Genomic DNA, 23,556 nt, shown 5'->3' with positions numbered 1-23,556 from the left:
AAAAGATTAGAAACCTAGAGCACGGCCTAGTCCAAGCCCGCCTAGAAGTTCCTAGCCTCTCTTAGCCCTTTTAGACCTTTATATATATATATATATATATTCAATTTAAATAAATAATCACAATCAAGTTTAAAAAATAATTCAATTATTTCATTTAAAATTTTTTTAGATATTTTTATAGTTATATTTGCATAAAAACAATGTAGATTTTTTTTTTGAAAACTAGTTTATAAATCATGATAAGTTTGCTTTTGATAAAAATAGACATTATTTTTTATCAAAACAGAAATTAAATAAATAAATAACGAAAAGGGAGTTTTCTTTAAAAAAATACATTTTTCTTCAAAATTTAAAACATATTAATTCTTATGATGTTTTATTTTAATTGGTTTGAATTTTTATTCAAACGACCATACCATTAAAAAAAATAACAACTTTGTTAAATAAAAAAAAAATAAATAAAAAGAGGGGATTTTAACTTAACAAGAAAACACATTTTTTCCTTTAAGATTTAAATAATTGAAGTTCTGTGAAGTATTTTTAGTCGCTAAAAAATAAATATAAATTGGTTTTGAGGATTTGTTTTTTAAAAAAACACCAACCTAGCAAGAAGTAAAAGAAAAGGAAATTCTTACATAATAAATAAACTATAAAAACTATTTAATTAAAAATCGGCCCCAAGCTTAAAGGTTTGGAAAGGTTAATAGGTGTTCTTGTCATCGAGCCGGGCTGATTCTTGATTTAGAAGTGGATGCGAATCCAACTCAGTCTCCCTGGTTAGCTGGACAGGGCAGGTTTCTATCTCTTTTCACTTCCAGGTCCGAGTCTTGATTTTGAAGACCAATGACCCAGTCGATGAACCCTAGGTTTAGTAGCTTACACATACATTACATGATATATATACATATATATACACAATTTCCTCTCGCATGTATAGTTAGTTGCAAAAGAAAAATAAAAATAATTTATACTCAATGAAAAATCTCCTGTCTTAGATGCTATAATCTCCCTAATAGTGTTCTAACATTTGGCATTGCTCGGGGAACAAATCACGTGAAAGCCTATATAAGATTCAGACAATAAATAGTGAAATCTTATTAATTATTTTATAAATTTAATTAAAAATATATAAAAAATAAAGAAAATAAATTCATGATCCACTAATAATAATATCTTTATATAGAATTTTTCTCTGCTATTTATATTTATTTTTTATTTAAAATGGATCCTTGAAATAACTAATATGATATTAACAAAAAATTTCTTGATTTTTTATTATTTGAATTTTTTTGTATTATTATTTTAATAAATAAAGCTTAATCCTAAGCTAAGAAAACAAAAGTTAAAACTTAAGACCCTAGCAATAACAAATATTAATTTGAAAACTAAATCCATCTTCCCAATTTTATAATGAGAACTTGACTTTAATTTTCAAGTTAAAACTTGCATGACCAATTATGCCACTCTACTCCTGTTATAAGAGATCATATATAGACATTAACATGTTTGGAACCCGTAAAATTGCATTCAACTCATGAGGTTAAATCAATTTATTTATTTGGAATTCTTTTGAAAGTATGGATTTGAATTTCCATTATATAAATAGCTATAAAAAACTTGTTTCTTCTATAAGTGGAATATAATTTTTAGAGAGTTTTCATTTTCTTCAAAATATATTAATAAAGAGTTTTTTAAAATTAATTTTTTATTTACCTCTAATTTATTTTAATCATACTGATATTTCATGTTAAAGAACTTTTGTTAAAAAATAAATTTCAACAAGATTTTAACTCCAAAAATAAATAAACTTCACTTTTAATTCTACCTCAGATATATCCATTAATTAACCATATTTTAAATAAATTTTTTCAATATTATTTTGTTAGCACAACAGATAAGGTTATATTTGTTTTTGTGTTTCAAAAATATTTTTAAAAAATTTAATTTAATTTTTTATTTTTTTTATTAACTTCAAATTAATATATTTTTAGTGTTTTCAATTATTTTAATGTGTTGATTGTTAAAAATAATTTTTAAAAAATAAAAAAAATTATTAATATATATTTAAGCATGAAAAAGTAATTTGAAAAATAATAATAACTACACTTTCAAAAATATACTCGTTAGTCCTTGGTAATAGTATTTATCGGACTGCATTTGTCCTATATTATTCACAAGTAGTGTAATTAAAATTTACAAAGTAATGAAATAAATTTTTATACTATGATAAGCAAATACATAATAGTCGGCCTTCAAATAATCATGGGAAAATCCATGATTCTAGGTATCTTTGATTCCCCCACCCCTAAAATGACAAATCTTGTATGTCAAATCTCATATGGTGTTAGGTAAGATCGTTTGAAAGGGAAGTGGGCACGGGTGAGTTTTATATATGATGAAAATCATAGACATTAATTTGAATTTCAATAAGTTTATAACTATGATTTGTCGTGTTATAAGAACAAGAGAGAGGAGCTATACACTCATAATTTCAATTTTATTGTCTGACTGCTAAAATACATTTTAGTGAATAAATAAAATTTTAATTTATTTATCATTCAAGTATTAAATTGATAATTTTAAATTAAGAGCAAAATACACAACAATAATACAACTAAAAATCACACACAATATTCAATTTTCTAAGCTATAATTTTTTTTATATAATTTACTAACTTCGTATCAGAAAGTTTTTTATTTTGATAAGAAATCAGTTTATGTAAAGGAGCGCAGAGCAGCTTAAACTAATCAAAATTCTTTGGTTCAAGTTGTACATGTGAAAAATTTAAATTTAAAATTAAATATTTATGAATTTACTGAAGATGATCAAATCTAATAATCCATTGTACAATCACAAAATGGCAAGATGAAGGATCCGATTTCGAACTCAGCATAGAAAACTGGAGTGTTTATTTGTTTTTATATTTTAAAAATATTTTTTAAAATTTGGAATTTTGAATTTTTTATTTTAAATTAATATATTTTAGGTGTTGTTAAATTATTTCGATGTGTCGATATTAAAAATAATTTTTTTAAAATAAAAAAATATTATTTTAATATATTTTAAATTAAAAATACTTGAAAAAATAATTATAAATATACTTTCGAACCATGAAATCTTTATCGCGTGATTTCCGATTAGGCCATTTTTAACAGTATTTGATCTTCTTTTTCATGCAATTAACCACGCAAGTAATGCACGTTAGGCCGGATGGACCCACACACGAAGCCTCCTCATTTATTAATCCTTAAATATCCGTTACATTGAAAAAAAAAACATGCCCCTTTCGCATGTATCTTGAGTGATTGGCTAGAAATCTCCATCTTGTGGTCAATGATAATTTTCTAGAGAATAAGATTATCAACAGACAATTAAAAATACTAAAAGGTAGAGAGAGAAAGAGCTTATAGTGGCGGGGGGGGGGTGCTTTGGTGCGGCTGTTCATAAAAAAAGAAACAAAATAACGCATACGACTGTTTTGATGTCAAGGCGTCCGCTGTGATGCATGATTCCGTCACTAGCTGTCGTTTCTACCGCTGGGGGAGGTATTGTTAACGACGTTGAGATAATGACAGCTTTTTATTATTATTTTTAAATAAGGGATATTTTAGAATTAATTTATGTATCAATTAAGTTAATTAGATAATTTTTAAATTATATTCTCATATCGGATTTGTGCATTTAAATAAAATTTAATAAATTTATCTACATATTAGTTTGGATATTTAAACCTAAAATACAAAGAAAAAAGTTTTTTAATCATAAGATAATCTACCGAAATTAAAACTTATTTTCTTTAATTTTTTTAAAAGTCAATATGAATGCCTAATAATTATGTTAGTTAACTACAAATTAAATTATAATTTTAAGTTTTTTATCTCAAGTTTTTTTTGGTAGATCTATGTTTAATGAAAGAAATTTCTGATAGAAAATATAATAAATATTGTTTATTTATTTTTTATTTTTTTAATATTATACCACCATATTAAAATAATAAAAATATTAATTTTTTTAATTTAAAGTGAAAAAGCAATCAAATTTAAACTACCTAGAATTTAACGACGTGAATGTTATTAATTAATTAGTGTATGCCAGGTGTACCAAACGGTGATATGACACCGTTATCTGACGCCGCCTAGTCTGTCCCTTCTCAATCTTAAAGCCGCGTTAAGCGGGTCCCATCAACCATTTCCCTTCTTCGAAAAAAATTCAATGGTATTGATTATTCTTTTATCTAAAAAAATATCAAAGTTTTAAATATATTTTTAAGATTTTTTTAATAATTTTGATATATATATATATTAAAAAATATTATTTAAATATATTTATAATTAAAAAATAATTTTAAAAAGCAACAAATATCATATCACCAATCACACACTAAACCATTTCACTTGAAAAACAAAACAAAACTATAAATAAATAAATTGGTCTTGTATATAAATTATTCTCAAATTGTTTTAGCCTGTAGCCTATTAAATTATTTGTGCTTCACCAATAAAACATTTAGTCTAATAATTTAAAACTCAAAATCGATAACATAAAAGGAAAATAATCTCAATGCGAGAATTAATATCATCTACAGCAAGAAAAAAAAATTATGAAAATAGAAGTGTGCATCCTCAAATTCCCCCAACCACACAAATTAAGAAATTTAGGATTAGCTTCCGCACAAATAATTATTTTCTCTTGCTTCTGTTTTTAGATATTTTAAAAAAATATTATTGGTTTGAAAAAAAATATCAAATTAATATTTATCCAGTGTTTTTAAATATTTTTATGTGCTAATACGAAAAATAAAAATAAAAATTTAGAAAAATTAAGATATTTTTAAATAAAAATATTTTAAGAAACAATTAATATAAAAATTGTGAAACATAAATAACCACACAAATAAACTTCGCACATAACTTACAAAAAAATTTAAAAATATTTTTTGATAAAAAATAAAATTTTTATTATTATTTTGGAGATAAGTACGATTTTTTTATATATAACTTTGTTAGTGTAACCTTTAAATTATTTTTTTTTTTTTATGAAATCAACAGCAATAATTATCAAAATATATATAATAATAATAATAGTTGAGTTTTTTTTTTCGAATGAAGCAAGAAGTTTCCATCCTTTGTCTATATTATTGGTTTAAAAAAAAATATCAAATTAATATTTATTCAGTGTTTTTAAATATTTTTTATGTGCTAATATGAAAAATAAAAATAAAAATCTAGAAAAAATTAAGATATTTTTAAATAAAAAATATTTTAAAAAACAATTAATATAAAAATTATGAAACATAAATAACCACACAAATAAACCTCGTACATAACTTTACAAAAAAATTAAAAAATATTTTTTTGATAAAAAATAAAATTTTTATTATTTTTTTGGGATAAGTACGATTTTTTTATATATAACTTTGTTAGTGTAACCTTTAAATTCTTTTTTTTTTTTTATGAAAGCAACAGCAATAGTTATCAAAATATATATAATAATAATAACAGTTGAGTTTTTTTTTTCAAATGAAGCAAGAAGTTTCCATCCTTTGTCTTCTTCTTGTGGGTCCTCCTTTTTCACTGGTAAATGACAGCCTCATCACCAGCCTGGAAAGCAAAGGGTTTGTATAAGCAAACATCAGCTGCGGTGTGTTTGGGAGGGTGAATTGTTTTTAATTTAAAAATATATTTAAATATTTTTTTGTTTTTCAAAATTTATTTTTACATAAATATATTAAAATAATTAAAAAATATTTTAAAAAATAAATTTAAAATAAAAATAAAAATGATTTTTTTAATATAAAAATCCAGTTAAAACTTTTCCCAAACGCCTCCGGAAAATCTCGATGCTTGATGGGTTTTCATGGCTACACTCATTCAATGTCTACTGGTCTTTGATCATTAACTCCAACCCAATTCTCCACAAACACGCCACCCCCTCCCCCCAAAAGCTTCTCTACTTTTCTTTCTTTCTTCTTGAGGTAAGAGTGTATATTTCAGCAAAAGCTTTTGTTTTCTCTTCAGCTTGTGTTCTTTTATATTTTATCACCGTCTTTTCATAGAGCCAAGGTAGGTTGAAGTTGGTCTGTATAGATCTGAGGTTCTTGAGGATATTGTTTTGGAGGCATTTAGTGATTGGCGAGCTAGGTTCATAAGGCCTCAGGCTTGCTAGGGGGAATTCTTCTGGTTCCTAGATATCTTTGTGAAGAGGGGTTTGGTGTTTTTTTTTTTGGAGTTGGGAATTGGGCGTTTTTGGGTTGCTAGGAGCTTGAGGATTTGGGATACTGCAAATAGTGAGGATGAAAGGAGAGAGTTGGTTACCTGTAGTTGTTGCTTTCGTTTTATTTGAGCTCATTGGTCATAATATATCATTTGCTGCATTCACTCCTCCTGATAACTACTTGATTGCTTGTGGTTCTTCACAAAGTGTCACCTTTCAAGGTAAAACTTATCTTCCTGATTCAGGGCATTCTTCTCTCACTATAAAAAGTGGGACTTCTGTTATTGCTAAGTCCAATTCTAGTTTCCCATCTCCAATTTATCAATCTGCTCGAATTTTCTCCGGCATATCATCTTACAAATTTGATATTAAGCAAGAAGGCAGGCATTGGATCCGCCTTTATTTTTACCCTATTCCAAACTCAGGCCATAACTTGATGTCTTCGTTGATTACAGTAGCCACAGATGATTTTGTACTCTTGAACAATTTTACTTTCAAGAACTATAATGGTTCTTATATGTTTAAGGAGTATGCAGTCAATGTGACTTCTGATACTTTGAGCCTTTCCTTCGTTCATTCAAACAATTCTGTCACATTTGTTAATGCAATCGAAGTTGTTTCTGTTCCTGATGGAGTACTTCCTGACCAGGCATTAGCTATAAATCCGTCTTCTCCTGTTAGTGGTCTTTCTGAACTTGCCTTTGAAACTGTTTTCCGGTTAAACACGGGAGGTCCGTTGATCACTGCTGAAAATGATACTCTTGGGAGGATTTGGGAGAATGATGCCAAATATCTCCATGTGAACAGCTCTGCATTGAATGTTTCAGTTAACCCTGCATCCATAAGATATCCACCTGCTGTCACTACTGAAATAGCACCAAATTGGGTTTATGCCTCTGCTGATGTGATGGGAGATGCAAATGTAGCCAACATGAACTTCAACATAACTTGGGTGTTCTCTGTCAACCAAAACTTCAGCTATTTTGTGCGGGCACATTTCTGTGATATCGTGAGCAAGGCTCTGAACAATCTTGTATTCAATCTGTACATAAATGATGATATTGCCATTGAGAGTCTTGACCTCTCAACCTTTACTGGTGGCTTGAATGTACCCTATTACAGAGACTTTGTCTCCAACGCATCAGTAGATTCAGATACTTTCACTGTAAGTATTGGTCCAGATACAACATCGGATATGATAAATGCAATTATGAATGGGCTGGAGATTTTCAAAATCAGCAATGAAGTTAAAAGCTTGGATGGGCTTTCTTCTGTTGAGAGCGTCCTTCCTAAATCACCGTCGAAGAAAAAGAAGATTGGAATTATTATTGGTTCAATTGTTGGAGCCCTGGGTGCATTTGGTTTGATTGGTCTCTGTTACTGTTGCTTGGCAGCACAAAGGTCAAAGACTACTACTCACCAGGCACATCCATGGCTGCCATTGCCATTATATGGAAACTCTCAGACCATGACCAAGATGTCCACAACTTCTCAAAAGAGTGGAACGGCAAGCTGCATCTCATTGACTTCCTCTAATCTTGGTCGGCTCTTCACATTCCAAGAAATCCTTGATGCAACGAACAAGTTTGATGAGAGCCTGCTTCTTGGGATTGGCGGCTTTGGCAGGGTGTACAAAGGAACCCTTGAAGATGGAACTAAAGTTGCTGTCAAAAGAGGAAATCCCAGATCTGAACAAGGTCTTGCTGAATTCCGAACAGAGATTGAAATGTTATCAAAGCTTCGCCACCGTCATCTTGTCTCTCTTATTGGCTATTGTGATGAGCGGTCTGAAATGATTCTTGTCTACGAATACATGGCTAATGGACCACTCAGGAGCCATCTATATGGCACCGATCTACCACCTCTATCATGGAAGCAACGACTTGAAATATGCATTGGAGCTGGCAGGGGCCTGCATTATCTCCACACAGGTGCCACTCAAAGCATTATTCACCGAGATGTCAAGACAACAAACATTCTGTTGGATGAAAATTTCGTGGCCAAAGTTGCTGATTTTGGCCTCTCAAAAACGGGCCCAGCTCTTGATCAGACCCATGTGAGCACAGCTGTTAAGGGTAGCTTTGGTTACCTTGATCCTGAGTACTTCAGAAGGCAACAACTCACAGAGAAGTCAGATGTGTATTCATTTGGAGTGGTTCTAATGGAAGTTCTCTGCACTAGACCAGCTCTAAACCCTGTTCTCCCTAGGGAACAAGTCAATATAGCAGAGTGGGCAATGACCTGGCAGAAGAAGGGCATGTTGGATCAAATCATGGACTCCAATCTAGCAGGTAAGGTGAATCCAGCTTCTCTCAAGAAATTTGGGGAGACAGCTGAGAAATGCCTTGCAGAGCATGGAGTTGACAGGCCATCAATGGGAGACGTCTTGTGGAATCTTGAGTATGCTCTTCAGCTTGAGGAGACGTCATCTGCCCTCATGGAACCTGAAGATAACAGTACAAACCATATCCCAGGCATTCCATTGACGCCACTCGAACCATTCGATAACAGCACAAGTATAATTGATGGAGGGAATTCTGGAACAGAAGATGATGCCGAAGATGTGGCCACTAGTGCTGTATTTTCTCAGCTAGTAAATCCTCGTGGAAGATAGAGAAGCGAAGGCTTCCATACATTCCTGGACAAAGGACATTCTGGTGAAGATTCTGGGGAATGTTCCCGGATAAATGTGAAGATATGAACTGTTTCTTGTTACGTTATTCAAATTTTCTTCCATAGCTTGTAATATAGTTGAGTGATGCGTGGGAATCAATCCACCAGAAACTGCACGGTACCATAGGGGTTCTATTATTGTCTTTATCTAAAATTCTTCTGGCTTCCAGCTGCCATGCTATTTATTTTTCACACAATTACTGGATATTCAATGTGTTGGGTTTTACAATTTTTATTTATATTCACAGATTGATTATAGAAACAAGGCACAGGTCACTGTCTCAGTATTCTGATATACTTGCTATGCTAGCTTGGATTTGTGATGTCTTATATTTCTGATATGCTACTACGTTACAGAGAACAAAACAAATTTCTCTCCAGGTAGTAAGACATGATTTGTGGGAGCTCATTCCCAACAATGAGATTCAGCCTGTACTCCAAAGCTTTCATTTTCTAGTTCTTGTGATCTGGAAAGTACTATATAAATCTTCTCATTAGTAAATTGTGCGTTTTACATAGCATTCGTTTTGATCACCACAATGTCTAGCTATTTCAGCAGTTTATCCACTTCCTTACCGTGGTCATTATGGAGAACAAACCGATTGACTCCCAGCAACTTAGAGACAGGCCACCTTCTGTTCAGTACAAAAAAAAAAAAAAAAAGAGAAAGAAAGAAGAGCTTTGTCTTTGTAAAAAAAACCTCTGGGAAAGCAATTGCTGCACAATCGAATAACCTCTGGGAAAGCAATTGCTGCACAATCACTGAACACTCTTCTGGTCTTCGAATATTTTTTTGTAATTAAGGAAAAACTAAGACTTTGGATGGAACTGGGCTCCAGCGAACATCATTCCAGAAGAAATGGTCAGACGGGATGGGTTGCAAAAGGGTCTGTATTTAGAACTGTGATTATAAGAGTATTTAGAATTGTAATAGTGGTAGTGGTATAAAGTATTTTTTATTTAGAAATATATTAAAATAATTTTTTTTATTTTTTTAAAATTATTTTAGATATCAATAATTCAAAATTATCTAAAAATATTTAAAAAATTATTTTAAATAAAAAAATTTAAAATTTAGAAAAACACGATTCACACTCATTTGTAAACCAACTCTAAATCTTATCCCGTGGAGATTTTCCGCATTTGCTGGCCCAAGGTTGAATGCTTTCGATCCTGATATTCTTTGAAGGAGAAAGTTTTACAAATGACCTGATTCTCGATCATGAGAACTGGTCAGATAGAATGGGATTCAGATATTTATACACAATTTAATTTTTTTTTTATTGAAATGAATTAGCTCTCACTACTCATAGTTTTTTCTTTTCTTTTTGTCCCTTGGAAATGGAGTCCGAATTGTTGGCAATAAAGATTTTTCTTTGGACATCGTAGCTTGCAAATCAAGGCAGCCCACATGACTCTTCCCTACTTTCCAAACAAGATCCTCCTTTCAGATTTATTGTGATGCTATGGATCTTCGCAAAGTCTTTGATATCTTCGATATATGCTCATTAATCTTAACCATATTAAAGAAGACATTAAATGCCTTTCCGATTCCTATCTTTTGATTTATATTATTTGTTAATATAGTTCTTCAAGTAAAGTTCCAAAAGACTGATTCAACCATAAAAACTTTATATTATTAATTATGATGTAAATGTATGGTTTATATTATTTTTTATATTACATGAAAAGGAATCAAAAGAAACTCTAACTAGGACAATAATCGAGGAGGCAACCGCGGGATGGATCCTCTAATTAACGTAGAAGAGAAATGACAGAAACAGAGACGACTGTCAAGATCGAACCATAAAGCAAATGACTTAATACTGAACTTTTAGAATAAAGATTTGAAAAGAACTAGCAAAAATGACAGAACAAATTTCATAATAAAATTGGAAATCATTGTTTTGTAGCAGACCATAATCCTCATGAAACTCTTACCAAATAAGTTTCAGTTATTCCGGGAAGGAGTTGAAACTTCTGGTGTTATTTTTGCACATGACAGCTATTCCCTCTCACTTCCTGCAAACTATTCCGTGTCCACTGCTGGAACCTCCGGTGCAATCAAGCTTGCCAAAATCCATCAGAAGAGTGTCCTTTTGGTTCAAAACCCCAGCTGGAGAGAACACACAAGCGCCACAATCGGCAGAGAGAAGAGATGATGTCCTAAACATTTCCTCTCCTCCCACAACTGGCATTGCGACTCCTGGCTTCGCCGGGTTCTTGAAATCAGGCTGGTAAGTCCTCCCAATTACCCCTTCAACTTTCGGAGATAGACCAAAGAACTGGAATTGAACCTCTAAGTGAGCAAAACAGTCATCGGAAGGTATCTGATAGTTATGAATCCTGTCATCTTCTTTGGTTACTGGCACAACATTGATTGAGATCTCTGCAACCTCCGGGAGAATGACTAGGACACTGTTCTTGCTCGATGTTCTCTGTACTTTAATACCACTATCTAGGGATTGCCATGTAGATAACTGACCTTCCGGTATGATTAGATCTTCCCCATTGTGGGAGAATTTTAGATGGTCAACCTCACCATTCCAGGTTGATGCTTCGGTGGCCTCAAGAGAGAAACTGTGCGAGTCGAAGAGGATGCCAAGGGCTTGAATCCAAGTATAGTCCCTGGTTCTGCCTGCTGGCCGAAGGCCAATAAAACGGGCATTGATTTGTAGGTTGAGATCAGATACTAAGCTGAAATGTTCATTGCTTTTGCCATGAAAGTAAAAGACAATGCCATCTCCACCAATGAACCGGGGGTCCAAGCATGCTGCTCCAGGTGCATTGCAATTCGGCTTGATACCTATAATCACCAAGAAAATCATTTTGAGTCGTATAACCCACCAAATCAGGAGAGCTGTTCAGATTTATGAAATTATATAACCGTTGTAAATAAACACTTACGTTTGCATTCGGTCTGGCATACGGGCGATTTACAGTTCAAACGACAAACTTTTCTCACTTTGGGGTCGGTTGGATTTGCTTTAGGGCATTCAGCTGGACATGCCAATTTCTTGCGAGCACATGGCCCGGTGATACAGGTCCGATAATCAGCATAGATTTGTGCTGCACCACAGGCAAGTAGCAGAATCATCAACAAGCCATAATTGCTACTCGAAACCTTCATAGCTATTCCCCTTCAATGACCTAAAGATATAATAGATTGTTGGTAACAAACCTGTGCTGATACTTGCCTCTAAAATTCTGATCTCTATATAGATTTTAACAAGTGGGATTTCTTCTCCTTTTTTTTAAAAGGTAAAAAATAAAAATAAAAAAACCAACTTGCAAATTCGATTTCTTGCTTAGCTGGACTTCCATGTGGTTGTTCTTCAAGTACATTTATGGATAGTTAATTTCTGGTCAATGCTTTAGAGCTTAAATCATGATTTAAAATTGTACTCCAAGGTATTCGCCTTTCATCCACACTGAAGAATTCAAAGCCTTTCCAAGGGTGCCGTAGGAGACCTACTGGTTTGAGTTTGCATTAAAGGGAATCAGCATGCTGAGTCCATGTGATAGCCACACCATTTTAGCCTGGTAAACCGCTATGAATTCCTGTTTTTGCGCTGCTGCATGTTCCTTGATAGCGTTCCCTGGCTAATTACAGAGTACATACTCTCTGTTCAATTTCAACATCATTTTTTTATTCCCACTTGCGGCATTGCAGGTTTTCATTCCAGACATGATCCTTGACTATCAAACTCTTTCTCCTCCTCAAGAATCGAAGTCCTCACAATCGCCTTTGAAAAATAGAGCAGGGTCATCCCAGGAGCAATATCTGGCCCATAACCAGTAACCATTGGAGTCTAGAAAGTGAAAATGGGGATTGTTTTTATCCCTTGTGAAGTGAGCAAGTAAGCTTCTGACAGTGACTCTTGAAAGAGAGTAAAAGTACGATGAAATTCCTATCAAGTGGTACAACTACAAACTAAGGATTAGTACTGTAACTTTATTGATAATAGGTTAAATGGGCACTATTCTCATTTGTTTGTTTCGGCATGCAAAACCGACAGATACTCCAAGTTGCTGTCCCATGTTAATTGGAAATGTCATCTTAAAGCAACATTTTTAGGAATTCCAGCTTGAACAATCAGAAGCACAACAGTCTATATTCGACATTGTCCAATCCAGTGGTACATTCCCCTTGGATATTTTATCTTGTAGCTCGGTTGGTGAAGTTATCCATCAATCATACATCGATTATTCATTAGTCATTATCCATATTAACCAAGATTCTTAGGACAAGACAAGCATCTGCAGACACATTATTTTTTCCTCCTGCCCAAGAAAAGATGCCATACATGATATGTGCATCCTGCCCTATAAGATTCTCTTATCGCTCATGATTGACATAATTTCCCTAGCTTCTGATAGACACACCCCTATTCCCAAGAATTTTGCGTTTGAGAGTCATGATTAAGGAAGTGAAAACCCAAGTCAATGTTGAGGTTGGAGTGGATGTCTTATGGAAAGCTTTAGCTAAGGATTTGAAGGAAATTCTTCCAAAAATGATGCCAAATTTAGTGAAGGATGCTGATATGCTAGAAGGAGATGGTGGCCTTGGTACAATCTATCTCTTCAACTTTGGTCCTGGTGAGTCCATTTCTTTGGCTTATACTAATCAAATGACTGAACTTAATTTCTTAGTTGGATCATTTAATTTTCTGAATGAATTAAATCAGCAAGTGGAAATCATATATTTGTCTCGTCTCGATGTACCTGTGATGGCAGTAACCGAATTTTTTTTGCATTCGAAATATTATGTCAGGTATAAAAACAGTAACATACCAGAAAGAAAGGGTTTCAGAGTTTGATGAGTCTGTTCATCGAATCGGCCTGGAAGTAATAGAAGGAGGCCATCTGGATCATGGGTTTTCTCATCACAAGGCAACTTTCCAGCTTACTTCAACCGGAGAGCAGGAGAGTCTAATTAATGTCAAGATCTCGTATGAGTCTGCAACAGAAGAAGATATCATGCCACCAAATACACCATCGTCAACATTACTTTTCATCAAGAACCTGGAAAATTATTTGGTGCATGGTGCACCTTAGATCATTTTTATTACCCGGGTTTCTTCTCTTTTGAGTCCTTCCCTGTTACTGTAATGAAGGGCAGAGAATTTCATTTTGATGCATTGATCTTCAGTAATTTTTGAAGTAATAAAGTTTCCATCTCATTGAATTAACAATAACAAGTACATAGACACGCACAGAACATCTTTCCACTTCGATAACATCACCTACGAAATATTACTAGCACATGTATGACAAAAGACAAATGATTTTACTGCAAGTCAATATCATTGTCGTTTTAAAGTAGTAGAGTGCCATAGTTTGTCAACGATGGTAACCAACCCAAATCATGACACACCAAACATAACATATACATAACAGTGAATAGCAAGAAACGCCTTTGCGATACAAATACTGGCAAACAGCTCCTGACAGCCGACATTACTTAATTAAGTCTGAAGCTAGGTACGGTTCTATTGTTTTTCATTAGGAGAGCCACAAATTGCAGTATTTATTTCCTGCAAACGATGCCATATCCTGCAGAAGCCCCCTTGGTTCATTCTAGAGTGCCATAGTTCATGACTGAGGAGGTTTGTTGGTTTGAACCACTTTCTGGAGAGAATATGCAGGAATTGAAATCAGCAGAGAAAAGGAATGTGGTTCTGTAATTGTTTTCACATCCCAAAATTGGCATTGCCACACCAGGCTTTGCAGGGTTCTCAAAATTAGGCCTGTTAGTCCTGCCAAGTGTTAGGATACCGGCATGCAAACCCGACAAGACAAAAGGTAAGGGACAAGATAAAATGAGAAATGACACATAAGAATTTACGTGGTTCACCCAATTTGGCTACGTCCACGAGCAAGTATAGAAGGATTTTACTAAGTAATGTGGGAATACAACTTCTCTCTAATAATAGGAGAACAACAAAAATCTCTCTATTATTAGGAGAAAACACCTCACTTACTATCTCACAAATACCTCACAATTTTGTGGGATTACTCTCTTCTTACCCTCTCTTCTTTCTCTCTTATGGTGTGTCTATAATGCTTGAATGCATTGCCTATTTATAAGCTAGCATCCATGCAAAAGACAAGAGGTTGGGCAAATAGCACCAATTTGGTGCATACAATAATCTTGAACAACATCATTGCCAATGCTATTTTGATTATCAACCTGATGAACATATTTAGCATTGATAATGAGAATTGAATGAAAAGAAGATGGTTATATCTTACGCCTGCACTGGGCCGCGCAATGAGGAGAGTTGCAGTCAACATAGCAAACTTTTTTGTTACAGTCATGTGAGTAAGGTGGCGTTTGATATGCCGGAGAATGATGGATTGAACAGGATAGTTGTTTTTTTGGTGAAATTGTTTGGTTTATCGTACATAAATTATTTTTTTATTAAGTCAAGGTTGTATATGTATATTTCTGAGTTTTAAAAATATTTTAAAAAAATTAAATTTTTTTATTTTTTTTACTAGAAATTAATATTTTTTTTTATATTTTTAGATCATTTTAATACGCTGATATCAAAAATAATTTTTTAAAAATAAAAAAAATTATTTTAATAGATTTTCAAGTGAAAAATACTTTAAAAAACAACCATAATCATACTTCCAAATACATTATCAAAATTTTTATCCTATTAAAAGAAGTAAAATAAGCTTGTCTAATTTTCTGGATAAGGATTAATCTAGTTGATCTTGATCAATATAAAAATAAAAATAATTATTATTATAGATTTAAAGCTCAACTAAGGGATAAGGCTCGGGTCATAGGTCAGGTAGATCATTGACTCGAGTCAATATAAAAATAAAAATTATTGTTATTATAGTTTTAATATTCGACTTTGAGGTGTTGATCCGGGGTCAGGTTAAGGTCACTAGTATGAGTTGACAATTGATTCGGGTTAACATAAGGATAAAAAATAGTTATTATTATAGCTTTAAAACTCAACTTGGGGGTCAATTCAAGACTGGATTTGGATCTTAGATTGTGTTGACCACTGATCTGGTTCAATTTAAGGATAAGAATGATTATTATCATAATTTTAAAACTCGACTTGAAGGTCGACCCAAGATTATGCCCGCGTCACAGGTAGGTTAACCATTGATTCGAGTCAACATAATGATAAAAATGATAATTATTATAGTTTTGAAACTTGATTAGGAGTCAACCTGGGGTCAGAACCAGGCTATGACCGGGTTGACTATTGACCCAGGTCAACCTTAGAATAAATGTAGTTATTATCATAATTTTAAAACTCTACTAAGGAGTTGACTTGGGGCTAAGCTCTAGTCATTGGTCAAGTTCTTGGTCCTGGGTTTACTATTGACCTGAATAAAAATAAAAATAAAAATAGTTATTATCATAATTTTAAAACTCAATTAAAGGGTTGATTTATGGTAAGGTCCAAGTCATCGGTCGAGATGGTCATTCCGTGTTGATCTAAAGCAATATAAGAATAAAAATAATTATTATCATAGTTTTAAAATTCAACTCAGGGGTTCGACCTGAGATAAGACTCTAGTTATGGATTGGGAGAGTCAACCCAAGTTAGCCTAATTTTATTTTTCATTTTTAAAACAAAGCAATCTTGTTTTGATAAAAAAATAAAAATAAAAAGTTGATAAATTGTTTTATGTATGTTTATCTCAGGTCAACCATAACTAAATTTTAGTAAGCTGAGTCTCATCTAATATCTACTAATTATCTAGTCTAATCTAAAGCAAACCAAACATATAATAAAATATTTATTTATTCAGTTTTATTCAATCCAATCCAATCCAAGTGTTATAGCAAGCTACCTTACAGCACCGGGTTCCTGCAGGTGCTGCAGTTAAAATATGGTTATGTTGCTTCTACTTATATGTTAATGGAATGATTCGTGCATGTTTGATTTGGAGATATAGTGATTTATTTTTAAAACACATCTCTTTTAAAGCACAAACTATACCTTCAAAAATTAAAAATACATAACCAAAAAAACCCAAGCTACCCCCAAACCAAACATTAATGGAACTGCTACTTCAGTTAATGATATAGGAAAGAAAACCAAAATAGGCCATGTGATGCTAGAACTCAACTTCTCTTGATGCTATAAGAAAACCAAAACAGGCCAAGTGGTGCAAGAACTCAACTTCTCTTGTTGCTATATATAGAATTTAACAAGCTGCAGATGATCAACTGTTACGATTGGTAATTAAGTTTCTCTTTTGATCTTTAAACTCCTTTTCAGCTTGTAAATCAATCTACACTAGGCTCGTGTTTGAAGGATGAACAATGACTTAGTTGGCTCGAAGGCGATTAACTAACACCTTCCATGCGCAAACTGTAGTTGCCTCAGGCTTAGTTGACGCGAAGGCGATTAACCAGTAACTAATGCCTTCCATGTGCAAACTGTTGCCTCACCGGAGGAGGCACCGCGCGCAATGACAGGAATCGGTAACTTGAGACTGTTAAAGTTAGACTTCATCATCAAGGATGGTGCTGTTCAGTGAGAAGGTATAGGCACCAGATAAGGCCTTTAATTTGTATGTTTAATGCTTAGATCTTGGTTAACAGCACCATTCAGCCAACCTGAAAGCTGGTCCATGTTCAGTTCTTTCGATGGATACTAAGCTACATATTTTTGTGTTGTTACTTTGTTCTGCCTTTCGTGCAACAATTTGCGCTGATTAGAGTCTAATCCCTCCACCGCCAATGATTTATTTATTTATTTATTTAATGATAGTGAGCATCTTTGAATCAGCTTATATAATATTATTGAAGATTATAAGTCTTCTTTCTTAACGATCTTGATGCATGAGGTTTTAGAGAAACTAGGGTGTTAGAGTGGGTTTGTTGCAATTAGAACCTATGAAATGAATAGCAATAGCCTAAGAAGAAGCTTATAGAGGTATTTTTAAAAGTTTTTTTATTTAAAAATATATTTAAATAATATTTTTTATTTAAAAATAATTTTAAAATTAACATATCAAAATAATTCAAAATTATAAAACATTAATTCTAAAAAAAACTTAAATTTTCATGAAATGCTATTTAAAACTCAATTTCAAATGACATCCAGATATTTTAAATGATTTATTTAAAAAAATTATTGTAGTTCTTGATTTAATTATTGGATTTTATTTAAATTTTACTACAAAATTTAACAAGATATTTTATAGTGGGTTAGTTGCCATTTCTTTTTAGCTTTAATATTTGACCAATTTAATTTTGTGGTTTTTGGTTTTTCATTTCTCCTGTTTGCTTTCGATTTTCCTTTCCTTTTCTACAGGAGGTCGGCGAGGGATCTATTTAAACTATTGTAAGTCTTTTTTTAATGGTTATTTGTAAGCTCTGATTTTTATGTATTTCTATTTTTGTTAACCTAATCTAATTAGGTTCAAGATATGTCATGTCTTAAAAGAACAACCTTCATATCAACATAGTATATTTAGAAATTTTAAAAATTCTTCTAAATGTCGTCTCCAAGGTTTTAACCTATAAGATCAAAGAAGAAAGCATATGTCCTCGAGCACCTTAGAGTTAACTCTACCAATAATTGGATATATAAGAAATAGTTGTAGGAGGGCTTGAGAAAATGTTAAAGAAATAAAAATAATAATAATATAAATTCTTATAAACAAAATAAATTCTGATAAGTATTAAGTCATTTAGATTTTAATTTGTAAATGTTTAAGAAATAAAAAAAATAAAAGAAAAATATTTTTATTTCTTTAAAAAATATTTGTTAATAAATCTTTAAATATATCCATGTCCTATATATTTTAAAAAATCTTATAGGTTAGAATCTCTTCTCTTTTTTTTTTTCTATCCCTAAAAAGAAAAGGATATTTTATGGGTGTAGATGAACGAGTAAAATTTCAGCTGTTTCAAATTCTTATAAAAGATACACGTTTTAATTTGAACTCGAGACCTGTTGTGCTATCCCTGAAAAGGATATTTTATGGGTGTAGATGAGCGAGTAAAATTTCAGCTCTTTCAAACTCTTATAAAAGATACACATTTTAATTTGAACTCGAGACCTGTTGTGCAGATCTCAAATTTTTCACCATTATGCTATGTTTTCGAGAATTTATTTTTTCACAATTTAAAAGTTAAAATCTCATATTTTTTATCTAAAAAGATAATTTTTTTTATTTCCTATATATTTTTTAGATTTTAAGGTTTTTGAGAAATATTATTTTTTAATTTTTTAAGAGTTTTATACATTTTGAAAAGAAAAATAGTGTTTTTTATCCTTATAAATTTTCATGAATTTTTATTGATCGTGATTTTATAATCTACATTTAGATTGAATAAATTTGGTTACCAAATCTTTTCCATAAATGCTTAATTTGGGAAGTTTATCCAATTTAAGTTCAAATCTTCCATTAGTTTTTCTATTATTGATTTTATAATGGTTTATCTTCTTTACTTTATTTGCGTTAATATCAACTCTTAATTTTCAACATCATCTTCTTATTTGATGAAAAACATGGAGTATTCTGAAATTGTCATATTTCATCGAGCTTATATGTCCCAAATCTATTTTTATTAGATATTGTATAATTGGGAAGTTACCTGAGCGATTAGACTAAGACAAAATCGAGGAAGCTTTTAATCAGTTTTAACCCTTTTGAATGACGCAAACAACCCGTCATCGGTCCTCCAAAATCAATTTCCAAACCAGTCAATCTTCTGTTTTCGCACTGCCCTAAGCCCATTTCAGCCCTACCCATCATGCCCTTTCATTTCCCTCCAATCCATTTCTAAGTCAAACCGAGTTAACTCGCTCTGTCTCCCACTTTTCCAGGTCCTACCAATCCCTAACAGAAACTCCTGTTCAATTTCTCCGGAGCAGAACACACTGCCCCATACCCCAAACTCAACTTGTGTGGAGAGGATCCCAAAGGTCAGTGACCTCCTTTTTCCCCATTTATTTAGTAATTTCGTGCACAAATTCTTGGGTTCATTTTTGTTTACTGTATAACATAATATGCGACACATTATATACAAAATATATTGAATCTGCTGTATCGAGAGTCAGCGACTAATTTGAACTTTCAATTTATGTTGTCTTTTATAGCTATGAATCTTCGATCTGAGTTAAAAGAGGGATGGGTTTGTAGTTAATTTCCTAAGCTTAAAGTGCTTGAAATTGTGGTTTTTGTATTATTTTAATATTAATATGAAATGGGTTTAGTGATATTTTGGTGAAATATTGGTGGGTTTTAAATGGAATTGATGAATGAGACAGGCCCATTTGGTAATATTTTGCTTGCTTCTGAGATGGTATGTTAGTTTTAAAAAATGAAATTTATGATTTTGATTGATAAATGAGAAGTGCCAGTGTTTTATGAGAGAGTGCTTAAAGTAGAATAGCATGTTATGTTTGTGATGGTGTTTTGAAGCTCAATTTGAGTTGGAAAGTTGGTTTTTAGTGCGTAATAAGAGATGGACACCCCGGAACCGGACAGTTTGCCTAGAAAGAGGTCAATGAGGAAGAAGGCGGGTTCACGGAATTATGATGAGAATTTGATGGATGAATTGATAGAGAAGCATTTAGGTGGTGCTTTCAAGAAAAAGAAACAAACAAAGGAGGATTTGGAGAAAGAGACTGAAACTGAGGCGATGATAGCTTTTTCTCTGGGGTTCCCAATTGATGCATTGCTTGAGGAGGAGATTCAGGCTGGGGTGGTAAGACAGTTGGGTGGTAAAGAGCAGAATGATTATATTGTTGTCAGGAACCATATTCTTGCTAGATGGAGGAGTAATGTGCAGGTGTGGCTATCAAAAGGGCAGATTAAAGAAACTGTGAGTAATGAATATGAGCATTTGATAGCCGCTGCGTATGAATTTCTTTTGTATAATGGATATATTAATTTTGGAGTTTTATTACCACTGACATCTCCCATGCCAGAATTGACAAATGAAGGGTCTGTGATAATTGTTGGTGCCGGACTTGCTGGTTTATCTGCAGCGAAGCAGCTCATGTCCTTTGGTTTCAAGGTCATTGTTCTAGAAGGTAGGAATCGTCCTGGGGGAAGAGTTTATACTCAAAAGATGGGTAGGAAGGGTCAATTTGCTGCTGTAGATCTTGGTGGCAGTGTTATAACTGGTATCCATGCCAATCCTCTCGGTGTTCTGGCTAGACAACTTTCTATTCCCCTTCATAAGGTCAGAGATAACTGCCCTTTGTACAAGCCAGATGGTGCACCTGTTGATAAGGGTATTGACTCCAATATCGAACTCATTCATAATAAGTTGCTTGACAAAGTGATGGAACTAAGAAAAATAATGGGTGGATTTGCAAATGATATTTCACTTGGTTCTGTTTTGGAGAGACTCAGGCAACTGTATGGCGTGGCCAGATCCACTGAGGAGAGGCAATTGCTCGATTGGCATCTCGCTAACTTAGAATATGCAAATGCTGGATGTCTTTCAGATCTATCAGCCACATATTGGGATCAAGATGATCCGTATGAAATGGGTGGGGATCACTGCTTTCTTGCAGGAGGGAATTGGAGATTGATAAAAGCATTATGTGAAGGGGTTCCCATATTCTATGGGAAAACTGTGGATGCTATTAGATATGGACATGATGGGGTTGCAGTAATTGTTGGTGAACAAGTGTTTGAAGCGGATATGGTCCTATGCACTGTTCCTCTTGGAGTCTTGAAGAAAAGAACCATCAGATTTGAACCAGAATTACCTGGAAGGAAGCTTGCAGCAATTGAGAGAATGGGTTTTGGGCTGCTCAATAAAGTGGCAATGGTTTTCCCTCATGTTTTTTGGGGTGAGGACCTGGATACATTTGGATGTCTCAGTGAGCATAGCAATAAGCGTGGGGAGTTCTTTTTGTTCTATGGTAACCATACTGTTTCCGGAGGTGCAGCGCTCATTGCATTGGTGGCTGGAGAAGCTGCACAAATGTTTGAAAATTCAGATCCATCTATGTTGCTTCATCGGGTCCTAAGCGTCCTCAGAGGTAAGACTTGTGATGATTTTCCTTTCTTCCTTTTTCCTATTCTTCTGAAAGCTTCGTGGAGTCCACATTAGTCAAATTATGGTTCTTTTGACAGGTATATACAATCCAAAAGGCATTGATGTTCCTGATCCCATACAAACAATATGTACAAGATGGGGTGGTGATCCCTTCAGTTATGGTTCTTATTCCCATGTCAGGGTACAATCATCAGGCAATGACTATGATATACTTGCAGAAAATGTGGGGGGACGTCTTTTTTTTGCTGGTGAGGCCACAACTAGGCAATATCCAGCCACCATGCATGGTGCCTTCTTGAGTGGCTTAAGGGAAGCTTCTCGCATCTTAAGTGCCAATAGAAGTCAACAAAACAATCCAAGAAAATCTTTGCCGAAGAATCTTGGGATAAGTAATGATACCTTGATTGGTCTATTCAAGTGGCCTGATCTCACATTTGGAAACTTCTCATTTATATCTAATCCTTTGACAGAAGACCCAAATTCAATGGGGATTATGAGGGTTACTTTTGACAGTTGTGGAGATGATTTGAAGGAGGAATTAGAGAATAGTTTCCAGCGTCCCCTGAACTTACCTTTACAACTTTACACAGTGTTATCTCGTGAACAGGCAGAGAGTCTTCAACTAGTTACTGGAGGGGATGACAGTAAGTTGTCATATTTGAGTAGAAATCTTGGTTTGAAGCTAATGGGACCTAGTGCTCTAGTAAATTTTGGTAGTTCCTTAATTACTACTATTGCCAACTCACGAAAAGGAAGGGGTAGGAACCGTGTAACTGCTGGAAAAATATAGCACTTGGAGATGGTATCATATGATTGTTCAACACTTGGGCTCCTTTTGATTCAGCATGGAGTCTTTTGATGTATATGCTTCCTATATGAAATGGCATTTGTGAATTTGATGAACCTTTTAGTCCTCAGATCTGTATATAATCTTGATGAATGGGCTAGTTTCCCCCTCCAAGAGTAGACAGTTATCTGGAGTTTGTGAAGCACCATTTGTTTGTTGACTACTGAGCTGACCGATTTGGCATCAGTGCATGTAACTGCTAATGTTTAGTGCAGGTAAAGCTAAATCTACATGCTACTCGTCTTACTTGAGGATGAAATGTTGTGGAAATACATGTACTCTTTTTCTTGGTCCATTTGGCTCTGCCAATTCATCTTGTATTTGTACTCTAGATTTGCCTGAAACATTTCTTTTAGAGTTATGATACTGGTCTCTCTCTCTCCCCTAGGTTGTACCTCCACGGATTCAGAATTTGCACAAACTTACAGTAGACATCTTTTCTTAACAATGGCTCTTCCCAACAGGAAACTCTTAAGCATTTGGGATAATTATTGTTTAACTCCTAACAGTCATTCCAACTTGGCCAGTATTGTGAATGTCAGCATGTTTAACAGTTCACCATTGTCTAATTTTAATGTAACAAGCTTCATGCGTTGTGAATGGTAAATTGCAAAGCAACATGCAAGCATCAATATTAACTGGTTAAATGGCAAGGAAACAGACTGAAATCTACTTCACAACTCCAAACCGTAAGGCCTTTGGGACTCAAATGTTCACCCTCTTCTTACCTGAACTTGGCAAGAAAGCATTGAAAAAAAAAAAAAAGGGAAAGCTTAGGGAACCTACTGCTTTGCATTCTGCAAGCAA

The 23,556-nt window shown here is 33.4% G+C and overlaps 4 protein-coding genes across 6 annotated transcripts; 3 read left to right on the top strand and 1 right to left on the bottom strand.

Moving 5' to 3' along the window:
- The first annotated feature begins 5,815 nt into the window (after positions 1-5,815).
- LOC105129164 (receptor-like protein kinase THESEUS 1) lies at positions 5,816-9,210 on the top strand. Its single transcript, XM_011031115.1, has one exon. The coding sequence runs from the start codon at positions 6,294-6,296 to the stop codon at positions 8,826-8,828; it is 2,535 nt and encodes an 844-aa protein (XP_011029417.1). The 5' UTR covers positions 5,816-6,293; the 3' UTR covers positions 8,829-9,210.
- Positions 9,211-10,683: 1,473 nt separating this feature from the next.
- LOC105129163 (Late embryogenesis abundant (LEA) protein-like protein) lies at positions 10,684-12,083 on the bottom strand. Its single transcript, XM_011031114.1, has 2 exons — positions 11,795-12,083; positions 10,684-11,693 (listed from the first exon to the last, which is right to left on the bottom strand). Exons 1-2 carry the CDS (start codon positions 12,015-12,017, stop codon positions 10,903-10,905), a joined length of 1,014 nt encoding a protein of 337 aa, XP_011029416.1. The 5' UTR covers positions 12,018-12,083; the 3' UTR covers positions 10,684-10,902.
- Positions 12,084-13,131: 1,048 nt separating this feature from the next.
- On the top strand, positions 13,132-14,079 carry LOC105129162 (phytohormone-binding protein-like). Its single transcript, XM_011031113.1, has 2 exons — positions 13,132-13,486; positions 13,662-14,079. The coding sequence occupies exons 1-2, from the start codon at positions 13,306-13,308 to the stop codon at positions 13,943-13,945; spliced, it is 465 nt and encodes a 154-aa protein (XP_011029415.1). The 5' UTR covers positions 13,132-13,305; the 3' UTR covers positions 13,946-14,079.
- Positions 14,080-19,484: 5,405 nt separating this feature from the next.
- LDL2 (LSD1-like2) lies at positions 19,485-23,145 on the top strand. 3 transcript variants are annotated; one of them, XM_011031112.1, is made up of 3 exons: positions 19,485-19,809; positions 20,339-21,885; positions 21,980-23,145. In XM_011031112.1, the coding sequence occupies exons 2-3, from the start codon at positions 20,352-20,354 to the stop codon at positions 22,690-22,692; spliced, it is 2,247 nt and encodes a 748-aa protein (XP_011029414.1). In that variant the 5' UTR covers positions 19,485-19,809; positions 20,339-20,351; the 3' UTR covers positions 22,693-23,145. The 3 variants fall into 3 exon arrangements, with proteins under 3 accessions (XP_011029414.1, XP_011029413.1, XP_011029412.1); XM_011031111.1 differs by having other exon boundaries at positions 19,984-21,885; XM_011031110.1 differs by having other exon boundaries at positions 19,485-21,885.
- Positions 23,146-23,556: the final 411 nt, after the last annotated feature.

Source organism: Populus euphratica, unplaced genomic scaffold (genome assembly GCF_000495115.2).
Source record: "Populus euphratica unplaced genomic scaffold, PopEup_1.0 scaffold86.1, whole genome shotgun sequence".
In the NCBI taxonomy this organism is placed as follows: Eukaryota; Viridiplantae; Streptophyta; class Magnoliopsida; order Malpighiales; family Salicaceae; genus Populus; species Populus euphratica.
Note: the sequence above shows the minus strand (reverse complement) of the source record. Positions and strands in the feature narration are given on the sequence as shown.